At 39.2% G+C, this 12,656-nt stretch overlaps 3 protein-coding genes across 6 annotated transcripts; 1 reads left to right on the top strand and 2 right to left on the bottom strand.

The window, feature by feature from the left end:
• Positions 1-77: 77 nt before the first annotated feature.
• LOC143150152 (coiled-coil domain-containing protein 97-like) lies at positions 78-1,893 on the bottom strand. 2 transcript variants are annotated; one of them, XM_076318205.1, is made up of 4 exons: positions 1,497-1,893; positions 514-1,407; positions 284-446; positions 78-206 (listed from the first exon to the last, which is right to left on the bottom strand). In XM_076318205.1, exons 2-4 carry the CDS (start codon positions 1,368-1,370, stop codon positions 141-143), a joined length of 1,086 nt encoding a protein of 361 aa, XP_076174320.1. In that variant the 5' UTR covers positions 1,371-1,407; positions 1,497-1,893; the 3' UTR covers positions 78-140. The 2 variants fall into 2 exon arrangements, with proteins under 2 accessions (XP_076174320.1, XP_076174319.1); XM_076318204.1 differs by having other exon boundaries at positions 514-1,892.
• Positions 1,485-8,776, top strand: LOC143150150 (ATP-binding cassette sub-family C member 10). Of its 3 annotated transcripts, none has more exons than XM_076318202.1 (17): positions 1,485-1,784; positions 2,090-2,241; positions 2,335-3,090; positions 3,297-3,554; positions 3,632-3,905; positions 4,030-4,253; positions 4,409-4,646; positions 4,728-4,996; positions 5,087-5,317; positions 5,382-5,593; positions 5,654-6,509; positions 6,581-6,807; positions 6,877-7,383; positions 7,459-7,650; positions 7,753-7,996; positions 8,103-8,242; positions 8,306-8,776. In XM_076318202.1, exons 2-17 carry the CDS (start codon positions 2,098-2,100, stop codon positions 8,421-8,423), a joined length of 4,890 nt encoding a protein of 1,629 aa, XP_076174317.1. In that variant the 5' UTR covers positions 1,485-1,784; positions 2,090-2,097; the 3' UTR covers positions 8,424-8,776. The 3 variants fall into 3 exon arrangements, with proteins under 3 accessions (XP_076174317.1, XP_076174316.1, XP_076174318.1); XM_076318201.1 differs by having other exon boundaries at positions 2,079-2,241; XM_076318203.1 differs by having other exon boundaries at positions 1,486-1,784; positions 2,505-3,090.
• Positions 8,527-9,524, bottom strand: LOC143150691 (uncharacterized). Its single transcript, XM_076319139.1, has 6 exons — positions 9,357-9,524; positions 9,172-9,267; positions 8,968-9,103; positions 8,752-8,906; positions 8,599-8,675; positions 8,527-8,533 (listed from the first exon to the last, which is right to left on the bottom strand). Exons 1-6 carry the CDS (start codon positions 9,522-9,524, stop codon positions 8,527-8,529), a joined length of 639 nt encoding a protein of 212 aa, XP_076175254.1.
• Positions 9,525-12,656: the final 3,132 nt, after the last annotated feature.

Here is a 12,656-nt window from a genome sequence, read left to right as displayed (position 1 = left end):
TTAATGAAAAAAATTTAATTTTCAAGGAGTAGTAAAATTTTTGCACAATTCCAAGAGGATAAATAAACAATTGCATCTTTAGCGATTCTACGAGTTTTTATTTGCAAATGATGTATTTATATCAATGTACATATACAAGATTACATCTTACAGTAATCATCACATACAAGAGTATCCAAAGAGAGCGTACTTGTAGTGACCTGCTCCTATTGAATAAATAATTTTCTTTTGTAAATCTGAATATTTACATGAACTGATCATAAACTGTAAAATATTAATTAACCTTCAGTGATTTCATATAAATATCCAATTCATCCTCAGTTTCAACTTCATTTCTATCTTCAGATGGATATAAATTTTCAGGAGATTCTGAATCAAAATATTTGTCTTCTTCATCTTGTGATTTCAAATCTATGTTATCGTATGCTTCATTGTCATCTATTGTACTAAGATGATTGAAAAATATATTTAAAACATATATGTTAAAATACCACTGATAAAAATAAAATTTACCTGTAATCAAAATCTGAATCTCTTCCATCCAAAAAATTTTGATACATATTGGTCACAAATTCTTGTTTGAGTATTTGTTTTTCTGTTGTTGAGATATTACATGGATTTTTATCTATTTGTCTATGGACATTTTGATATTCTATCTCGTTCTGTAATGCAGGTAGCTTGCCCCATTGAAAAGTCCTTTCTTCGTTATCGTTTAAATGTTTGGAAACACAAGTTTCTCCTTGTTCTTCATCCGATTCAGTTTCTTCCAAAACATTTTGTTCTTCTTCCTCTTGTAACTTACGTTTCTGCTTTAAACTGTCTCTTTCAATACTTTCCATTAAAAGATTTACAAATGTAATATTCTTGGTATCTATATTATCTCTCATTTTCTTTTGTTTTTCAGTCATATATTGTCCAATTAGATGTTCATATAACAATGGATTTCGTTTCATCATTTCAGATTCACTAAAGTATTCTCCTTGTTTGATTAAGGTTTTCAAAGCTTGATATCTCCTATTTTTAACATCGGTCAATCTTGTCGAATTATTAAAATACCTTTGCAATCTGTTAATATGGTAAGCAACTTCATAATCTTTGTCTTTACTTTTGTCAAAATACTTTAAATGTTCTTCTTTCATGTAATGCCCAAACTTAGACAAAAACAAACAATGGCTCTTTTTTAATATATTACGTGCAATTGTTAATTTCTCTTCAAACGTTAAATCTGGATCATCTTTTTGTTGGCTTTTGAAAATTGCTTTACTCCTACCTACATAATGTAATAGTTCTTCTTCTAAGTTTGTGTTTTTTTCTTCTTTATTCAGAAAATCCTGCTCTGATTTATTATTATCTTTTTCATTCAAAGTCATTTCTGGTGCGTAATCTTGCGTGTGTTCCTTCTCGCTCATGTTTAACCAAATTAAGGTGTTTAAGTTACATATAAATTGACAGCTTGAACAACATAGTCGAGTTGATACGATTGTCGATTTACTTACCAATAATTTTTGTATATAATAATTACTTGTTCATAAATAATTTAGCATGGGATACAAAAATAAATATTTTATATTTTCGTTCTTATTCAAATGCTCTCTTCGTGTGATTTGTAACACACCGTTTGTTATCAGATGCGTCAGCGACACTGGTTGTCACCAAAAACCTAACCAACAAATTCATTCTGATATATGGTTAATTCGAAATATAATACTCACGCGAAACGTGTAACAAATATTGAAACGTATAAATGTATTGTTATTGTACATGCTAAGATATATGCTTTACAGGTAAGTATTTTGCATTGCAATCAATTTTCTGAAAATTTATTTTGCATATGAAATTGTTCTATAATCATCATTTCAATCCCCTTCTAAAGGAAAGTGATATTTGATTAATTTCGATTCAATAACAGTAGATAGTTGGTTCATTCGTCGAAGTAATTACAAAATATAATTTATTTATCTAGTAGAAACTTGGTATTTTATGTATTTTATGTATTTTATTCCTAATGTTTTGCTGTAAATTAACCTGGTTTCTTCTTTATTCATGAAAAAGCTGTTTAGCACTGTTTCTATTCTTAGATTTTTTGTAGCTTTAAATATGGATAGTAATTGGTTAACCGATGGCAGAGGAGAAACATGGAAATGGAATTGGACAGAATTTTGTGGATACCATGGAGGCATTAAGCCGTTGAATCCAGATACGCATGATCTTGATGTCTGCTTCCAACAATTTTGCCTCCAGGTGATTCAAAATTAGTAAATTGATATATTTTGTACGATGATCGTGTGAGTTGGTTCTTTTTTATTTACTGGATGTTTTTCTCATAACTTTCAGATTCCAGTTTTAATTTGTATTGCAATAGTATCTGCATATCATTGTGGAAAAAGAAATACATATTCCTCTATTCATGTTGGCTCTAATTCTGTCATAAACTGCAGACTTTTAATTTGTATGTGCCTTGTACTTCTTCCTATAATTAGAGCATATATTATTCTTTCTAATAGTGAGCCTGTTTTGCCGAACAATGTGCCATTTAATAATTCAATACCACATGAATACATCATGACATCTTATAAAGATTCAAATTTACCTTGGGACTCAACCAGTATAATACATCAGATAAAAGATGGACTGAATCGTTCTATTGACTTTACAAAATCACTTTTTTTCCCAAAGAGTAATGTTCAAAATACAACTGAACCTTCTCTTATCCTTAATACGCAAGATTACGATCCAGTATTAAGTACAGTTGAAGATGTTAGAACAGCTGCCAAACCTGTTGACTACCTTGTGGCAGGTACAGAAGGATTAGCATGGGTTATTCATACTTGTTTTATATTAAGTTTAAAAAGAGGAAGAGATTATAATCCACGAGGCCCTGTGTCACTTCGAGCATTAATATTTTTACTAATTGTTATTTCTGTATTATTACTAAGAAGTCATGCCAGATATAATACACAAAATGATGTTTTACCAAATTTGTCATTGGGATTTAGTATCAGTGTAGTAATTCTACTAATACTCTATGTTATAACACTGATACCAGTTAACAATAGTTTTCAAGATATGAGATCATCTCAATTTAATGAAGTAAGTCATTATAAGTTGTTTACTTCTAATGTAGTGGTTCATAGTATTATCAGTGACTAGTGTTTTTCATGTGCTTATCAGTGTAAGAGATTTCAAACATATGTTGCTGAATACATGTGACATTACCAAATTGACTATGATATCTAAAACCATGGATTATTAAAGTAAACACAGATATCACAGATCAGTGAAAAATATGTTCATAGATAGGAGAACGGACTGCACTGTTGAGTACTCCTAATTCTTCTTACGTAAGATTCCCAGAGGAACAGGACCCAACTTATCTTGGGACTGCTATGGAGGGAGCAACAGCAATCTCCAAACTTTTATTTCATTGGGTGAATCCATTAATGGAAAAGGGTGTTCATGGCCTATTAAATCATTCAGACGATCTGTTTGATTTACCAGAATCTGTCAGTACTGGTACAATTATTCAGAAGATCGATAAACATTTGCAAACTATGGTAAATTCAAAATTTTGTTATCTTTGTTATTTTAACAACATGAATAAATACACTTATAATTGCATAACATATTACAGCCCAGAAACATGAACGACAGAATAGAAAATACTGAATTAATGTTAGAAACAGATATACAAATGATTACAAACAAAATGACATTGTTTCGTTTATTACATAAATGTTTTGGTTGGGAATTTTATTCAGTTGGAATATTAAAATTTATTGCTGACTGTACTTCATTTATGGGACCAATATTATTGAATAAATTTGTTGGTTTTGTGGAATACAAGAACGAAGCTGTCACATATGGATATTTATACGCATCATTAATATTTATTAGTGCTTTAATAGGTAGGTATTATAGTATATTGTCTAATACTTGTAAATACCGCTTATAAAAATATTTTCCGTGAATTATAGTAGTTTTTATAATCTATTATGTGTCTTATAACTTGTAATAATGTTTCCATTTTAGGAGCCTTTTGCAATGCCCATTTTACATTTTGGATGTCTTTGGTTGGTTTAAAAATTCGATCAACCATTGTAACTTTATTATATAGAAAGACTTTGCACTCCTCGATTGTTCAATTAAAACAACAATTTAATTTTGGTGAAATTATGAATTTTATAAGTACGGATAGTGATAGACTTGTTAATAGTTGTCCAAGTTTCCATGCACTTTGGAGCATACCGTTGCAGGTAATCTCTTAGTGCGGTTCTGTATATTTTATTTTACTTTATAATAACAATTTTATAAACTTGTAAAAATTTAAAATCTATATATATTTACTTTTGCTAAAAATATTTTGTTCTCTGATAGGTAAATGAGAATTCTTATGTTCATACTTTTCCAGTTAGTTGTGACATTATATCTTCTGCATGAACAAATAGGGATTTCATTCTTAGCTGGGGTGACATTTGCAATATTGCTTATACCTATAAATAAAATAATAGCGAATAAAATTGGGAAGCTTAGTACAAAACTAATGGAATGTAAGGATCAAAGGGTCAGACTTATAGGGGAAACGCTACATGGAATAAATACAATTAAGATGAATGTATGGGAAGATTATTTTTTGTGGAATATTTATAGTTAGTATATATTTATGCATATTAATTTATACTCGAACATTGATCTTTGCACATCACTATATATCATTGTTTCTTGCTCAGAATTACGAGGCAACGAGATTAAACATTTGAGTGGTAGAAAATATTTAGATGCACTGTGTGTTTACTTTTGGGCCACAACACCTGTATTGATTTCTATATTAACATTTGGTACATATGTACTTCTTGGAAATAAACTTGACGCAAAAACAGTTTTTACTAGTATGGCACTGCTAAATATGCTAATAGGTCCATTGAATGCATTTCCATGGGTCTTGAACGGTCTTACAGAAGCTTGGGTATCACTTAAAAGAATTCAGAGAATGTTAGATGTAAGTTGAAACTGCATCTTCTAATAAAATTGAAAATATACAAAAGTTTTAATACTTGAATATTAATAATGTAAATTTCATTTGATATAGTTACCAGATGTAGACATGTTCTCATATTATATACAATCGACATCCGGCATGGATTTAATACTTCAGAACGTTACGTTGGGTATAAGTAAAAAACAAAGTATAGAACAGAATGGTCTCGATTCACCTAAAAGTGTCGCAACATCATCTTCTAGTTCAGAATCTAGAAAAACCGTTACTTTTAAGGATGATTGTAGTTTCAGTTTAGACGATATTAATATTACAGTTGCAAAGGTAATAAAATTATAGTTTGTCTTGATTTTATGGAACATAATAAATCGAACGTATCTTATTTCAGGGACAATTAATTGGGATTATGGGAAAAGTAGGTAGTGGAAAGTCGTTACTTTTAGATGGCATTTTAGGTGAAATTACTAAAGTTCGTGGTACAATAGCCGTAAACGATATCGAGAAAGGTTTTGCATACGTAAAACAAAGTCCTTGGCTACAACGTGGTACCATTCGAGATAATATTCTTTTTGGAAAATCTTACGATTACAACAAATATAAGTAAGTATCGAATAGAACGAACCGAACTTTTGACATATTTTAATACAAAATTTATAATAGGAACATACTAAAGGCATGCGCTCTCACCAGCGATTTAAATGCTCTGCCTAAGAAAGATTTAACAGTTATCGGGGAAGGAGGAAACACTTTAAGCGGAGGTCAAAAAACACGAATTTCTTTGGCACGAGCTGTGTACGCGGATAAAGATATTTACTTATTAGACGATGTTTTAGCAACTCTAGATGCAAAAGTTGCCAGTTACGTTTTTAAGCACGTTATATTGGGCTTGTTAAAAAACAAAACGAGATTACTGTGTACACATCAAACTCAATACTTGGTTCATGCAGATTTGGTAGTAGAAATGTCGAAAGGTAAAATAATTAATCAGGGTAAACCGAGCGATGCTATATCGGACTTGGAAGACTATTTATTATCTTCGGAATCTTTCGAATCGAATTTGGATGTTATGTCTATCAATGATTTACCAAAAGAAACGTACCAGACCGGCAGCGCTGAAAGAGATCGCGCGCTCGACGAAGAATTTTCTGAAAAAGGGACTGTACGTCTTGGAGTGTATTCATGTTATGTGAAGGCTGTGGGCCGTTATTTAACAATTTCAATAGTTCTCTCCATGTTTTTAATGCAAAGTTCTAAGAACATTACAGACATATGGTTGTCTTATTGGGTTACTCGTGTTAATACAACAGCAACCAATACTACAAACAGTTCGAAGCCTCTACGACTAGAATATTTTTTCGACGGTTATAACTTGAGCAATGATTATTATTTAACAACTTATGCCGTGTTAGCTGTATTTAATTCATTTTTTACATTAATCAGAGCATTTATGTTCGCATACGGTGGAATTCAAGCAGCTGTTGCTATACAGAAACAGCTTTTAAAGGTCATTGTACGGGTATGTAACGTTCCTGAAAGACAATTATTCGATATTCTATATTATAAATTAAACGTAGTATGTACTTTTAGGCTAAAGCTGTATTTTTCGATATTCAACCCTTTGGTAGAATTATTAACAGATTTTCATCCGATACATATACAATCGACGACACTTTGCCCTTTATCGCTAATATATTATTCGCACAACTATTTGGCTTGTTAGCAACAGTCGTTGTTACAATTTATGGTTTACCATGGATACTTTTAGTATTAGCTCCGCTCGTACCGATTTATCATTGGATACAAACTCACTATAGGTACACTTATTTGTTCAATTTGTAATTAAATCGTTCGAAGAAACGTGTTATTCGATCGATATTTTTCAGATTAACATCGAGGGAATTGAAGCGCTTATCCAGTACAGCTCTCTCGCCGTTATACGCACATTTTAACGAAACTTTACACGGATTGTCCACTATCAGAGCTTTTCGCTCTGTACTACGTTTCAAACAAGAAAACGAACTTACGCTAGAAATTAGCCAGAAAACGCAATTTGCGTCAATCGCCGTGAGTCAATGGCTCGCATTAAGGTTACAACTTATCGGAGTCGCTCTTTTGGCAGGAGTGACTAGTATAGCAATTGTACAGCATCAGTACGACATGGCGGATCCTGGCTTGATAGGTCTCGTTATTACGTACACGTTAACGATGACTGGATTGATGTCCGGTGTAGTGAATGCATTTACCGAGACGGAAAGGGAGATGATCGCCGTCGAACGCGTGAAACAGTATTTCGAGAATGTTCCCGTAGAGACTGTGAAAGGAGATAACCCGCCGTATGCTTGGCCAAGTCAGGGTGTAGTTGAATTTAAGGAAGTAGTTTTAAAATACAGGTAATTGGCGCGAACATTTTCCACGGCGTCGTTCGATATCGACGGTTGATATTTAACGGTAGATATATCACACAGAGAACATTTGGTGCCATCTTTGAACGGTATATCGTTTGCTACGCGGCCGGCAGAAAAAATTGGTGTAGTTGGGCGGACAGGTGCTGGAAAGAGTTCGTTGTTTGTTTCGTTGTTCAGGTTGTCGGAAATACATTCAGGGAGTATATACATTGATAACGTTAACACAAAGACTCTACAGCTGAACGCATTAAGGTAACATCGATCGACACATCGACACTTTCCGACTACGATAGCCGCAACGATTTCTTGTCCCGCTGTACGATAATTGGAAGTAACCGAAAGACGTCGTTTCAGATCACGGTTAACAATTATACCTCAGAATCCGTTTCTCTTCTCGGGCACGATTAGGGAGAACCTCGATCCGTTGAATCAATATTCGGATTTGCAGATTTACAAAGCGTTGGAGAAATGTCAAATCCATTCGTTGGTTTACCGTCTGGGAGGATTTGGCGCCACATTGGACGAAAGTGGTAGCAATCTGAGCGCTGGTCAGAGGCAACTGTTTTGCTTGGTTAGAGCGGTTTTACACAACGCCAAGGTATCGATATCGATATTGTTTCTTCCATTCGAGAACCTTTCGAATTCTTGTCAATACGACGTTATTTTACACAACGTCGGAGGTTTTAACGTTCTCGTCCACATAGATCATTTGCATCGACGAAGCCACGGCGAACGTTGACCAAGAGACGGATAAATTTATACAGACGACGATTAAATCTTCCTTCCAGAGTTCAACGGTGATAACCGTGGCGCATAGGATAAGGACGATTATGCACTGTGATAGGTATAGTAGTTGTACGAACGATTCACCGCACGGACGTATATTCGATACATATTTTCCTTGCAGAGTTCTTGTCCTGGGAGAGGGAGAGATCCTCGAGTTCGACGAACCAAATCTGCTGATTCAGAATGTCGATTCGCATTTTTATCATTTAGCTATTCAAGAATTTTCCGATAAAGAGTAGGCTTACTCACGTTATGTAATTACGTGTCTTCCGATGAGAATATTTATTTTTTTTTATTTAAGAATCTGTTATACATTCTCGTATAAGTATCATAGTATTAGGATTATCGACTGTATATAGCGTAATACGTTTTGTAATTATTTTCGTACGAATCGACCGAGGATTGTAAATTCACCTTGCAAGGCCACGAGCAAGGCCACGAGCAAGGCAACGCAGTAAACGTTTCACGATATTGTGACAAGATACGAAACGCTTCTTCGTTTTTACTCGTTTTGTTTACACCTAAATTGTATCGATAATTCGACTATCACGTTGTACGTTCTTATACCGTCGGCAATACACTTGAGAATTCATCGAAATCGATGTATCCCTTTTTGCGACGATCCAGTTCCTTGAACACCGTTTTCCAAACCGACGACGACACCTTCAAATCCACGGATTTGCTCGCCGAACGGAAATCCTCCAACGTCAAATAACCTTTGTCTGAAAGAAGAACTCGATATTACCCGCGAATCTCTTACTTGCCCAATTCATCGATACCTACAATCCTTATCCAGCATAGCGAACAACGTTTCCTTATCGACACTGGAATCGTTGCCAACGCACTTTCGAGATACCCAACCTTCGAAATCGTCACGTGATATTCTCTCGGTGGAACGAAAAACGTGTTTCACTTCCGTCTGAAAGGAAACCATTCATCCTAATTGTTCCCCATTAACGTCCAAATCGTTTCGGCGAGAAACGTTACTTTGTCCGGGCAGTGTCCGAAAACTGCGGTCATCGCTACCCTGTACCCTTGTTCGGTCAACGAACCCGATGATTCGAAGTCAGCGTGGTCGAAAGCCTGCGGGACGAAACGAACTCTTATAATCGCGATCGTTCCACGGTAGGGTTCGTCGTTTCACCTTTCTCGCGCGGTCCTTGTAGACGCACGGCGTCGTCTGGTCCAGCCGTGAACGCATCGAGCTGGAAGGAAACTTCCTTGAGCGAACTCCCCGTATTAAGCGTTACGATGAAAGCGAGGTGTTGCTCGTCGCGCAACGCGAGAGGTGCACGACCACAATATCGGTCTTTCACGCGAGGATCTCGACCGGCGCGCATTATATCGTAATTAAAACGGGGCCCCGGCTCCTTTCAGACGGCCTGGTATTTTGTAATATTCATCGTCGTAGCCAATTAACGCCGACGACGGGACACGCACACGCGTGTCGTTTCGCAGCCGCGCGGAATGACACAACGTCTGCCTGTATCCGGCATTCAACCGTCGCGTTTTCGCAGCCTCTGTCACCGTTCTGAGCCGCTGAAAACTAATGAGCCGTAACCCCGGCCGATTTCGCCTCCCGCTTTTTTTTAATTACCCGCCATTTAAACCCTCCCCGGTCCGTCCTTCCCTCGCCTCGCCCATCGACCGTGCCAAGAGAAGCGACCTTACTTTACGCGCGGATCCGCTCGAATCTAAGCGAGCGAAACGCGAAGAGAACGGACGAGCGACTTTCACATCCGTTAATGATGTTTGCGGCGATCCTCTGTCGCGCGTTCGCGTCACACGACGATCACGATTCTAGCGAAATTTTCGCGCGTTTCTCCCCCCTGCTCGCCCCACCGACCGAGCTACTGTTTTCCCTCGTAGACGAATCGAGACTTTCGATGTTGTTCTTTCGAAACCTTTTCATGTCGGTTCTCCTCCGGTACTTCTCGCTTCGGGATTTCTTTGCCTCGTGCGCGCGATCAAAGGGGATCCGTGTAACGCATACAGTCCAAGGTAAACTAGACGATGGATTCGCGATCCTCTCGCGTCGATGACGCGACGATCGGAATATTGTCGTGTGTTTTTTTTTCTTTTTCTCTCTCTCTTTCTCTCTCTCTATCTTCTTTCTTCTTTCTCGTTTTCACACGAATCTCGACGAATCGAGTAATTTTCGTAATTCCCCCGTCTGGGTCGCGATTCTCAGACCGAGCAGATGGGGGGATCCAACGTCGGCGTAGCTCTGTTTTTTTTTCTTTTTTCCCTTTTTTTTTTACTCCTTCTTCCCCTCTCTCGTTTGTAGAAGCCGCCTTTGAAACACGTGTGCTTCCGGAGCAAAGCACGGGCAATCTCGGTTGAAAAGCAAGACTTACGGGCGGCGTTATGTCATCGGACGATACTCTCTGACAGACCATAAAACGGGCGGTGAGAAAACGTTCGGTTCCACGACGGGGAGAATACGTCCGCGGCGTGGATATCTCCGTGGCTCGTAAACCGTGAGTTTCTCGGTGCTCGATGCGTGTCACAACGCCGTGAAAACGTGCCGATGGTCTTTCACGCTGTTATGTCTTTACTTAACCGTAATCCGCGAAGAGAGCGCCTCGTTTTCCTTCGTCACCGTTTCGCCGTACGCGTGTTGTTTAGCTCTCGCTAAGAGAACGACGGGGAAATCATCGAGAAAGTTTCCAAATTGACGCGCGACGGATTACGATTCCTGCGAGATCAGCCGCGAACACCGTTGCACCGTCGATGTTTGCTTCTTTCGGTGAAGTCGAAGGACTCGAATCGCGAAAGTCGGAGAAACCACCACGTTCGAAGATACTCGAAAGAAAAAAGTAATCGTACTCGTTTGCCGGTGTTTGGCTCTCGAGCTCGCACACACGCTGGATCATCCCCCGTTACTCATCCTCCGGGAAAGAAAACGAATTATTTTCCCATTTTCTCGCGTCAAGGATGCGAAAATTTCCCCGAAATTTCCACGTCGATCCGGCGACAATTTCGACATTTTCGCGTTTCCTTCCTCGTTTTTTATTCTCCACGGCGGATGGAATTTCGTACGCACCTTCCGCGATTCGATTTCCTTTTCTCACCGACGAACAAGAGATAAACGCTCGTCGTCGATCGAACTCGAGGAACTCCGTCGCGAAGAGGCACGGTTGGGGACACGCGTTTCCCCGATAAAACTATTTGAAAATATTCTCGAGCCTCGGATCCCGGGAAAGAGGAATTTCTCGAGTGTCGAGCGGGCGCGGGCGCGGGCGCGGGCGCCCGGGTTCGTTCAACGGCTCGCGTTGAAATATTTTCTTTCAAACGAGCGGATTAAACGCGCGCCGTGGAATATTTGAAATTTCATCTTGGATGTACGAGCTCGTCTCGTGACACGGCCGGGTACGCCAGTCCTCCGCTCTTGCGCGTCTCGGTTGGCACTCGAGGCCTGAAGCACAGTCACTGCCATGGGGGGCTTGCCAGGCTACCCCAAAAGTGCACCTATCAAGGGTCGGTTCAACGAGCGTGGCAGCTCTAGAGACCCTCGCTATCGCGGAGACTGCGCGCCGGCTCTTTCGGTAGCTGGCTCGCGCGTTTATTATCGAACTCGCGGACCGCGATTTCGGGGAACCGAGCAGGTGGGGTGGGTTGGGGCCCGTGGCGTTACAACCGTATTGGAAATAGATCCGGTGAAATTACACTCTCCATACCCCCTCCCCCCTCTCTCTCACCCCTCTTCCCTTCCTCTGCGCGCTAATGCGAAATTTACGAGCGGATCCGCGCGTCGAGTATCGTCGAATTTATTCGACGGTTAAGGCCTGGGGCACGGGAGCCTCGAAACGACCTGCGCCGCGATTCACGCCGATTTTGACGGACGTTGCGACTCTAACGAACGTTGTTTCTCTCGTATCGATCGACGAAGCGAAAAATATTCGAAAGTAAAAAGAAAAAAGGATCTCGGTTGCGTAAATAAGAAACGACGTTGATCAACAATTTCGCGTAGTTACCCGACACTGTTTCGCTAATAGCGAATGAGAAATCGTAGATAAGGAGTAGGAAAGAATTAAAACGAATGCGCGATGCGTGGGCTCCGGATGTACCGGAACGAAGATCGCGACGCGGTGCCCTTAAGGTCGCAGTGGTCGTAAATATCGAATACGCGATCGCGCTCGACACCGAGAGTTACCCGGAACCGTGGTCTCCGTACCGGTGAAGGGTGTCTAGGCTCACCCTCGAAGTTACGCGGAAAATATGCCAATGTTGTTCGAACGTGGGGGCCCCTCGTCGAATAAAGGAGAGAGGACGAATGAAAAGGAAAAACGTTAACCAACGATCGTACAGCGGATCCGGCGCTGCCCTCGTATCGGAACGATTCCTCCCGAACGAAGAGAAACGGGCGATATCGTCGTGCACCGCGCCGAACGCGTGAATTCTTCGCGTCTCCGCGGCGCGAGTTGGCTGATTACACGGCCAACCGACCATATATTTGCATTAGGGCCGGG

The sequence above is a fragment of the Ptiloglossa arizonensis genome, chromosome 8 (genome assembly GCF_051014685.1).
Source record: "Ptiloglossa arizonensis isolate GNS036 chromosome 8, iyPtiAriz1_principal, whole genome shotgun sequence".
NCBI lineage: Eukaryota > Metazoa > Arthropoda > Insecta > Hymenoptera > Colletidae > Ptiloglossa > Ptiloglossa arizonensis.
The sequence above is the reverse complement of the archived record's forward strand: the minus strand, read 5'-3'. Positions and strand labels throughout refer to the sequence as shown.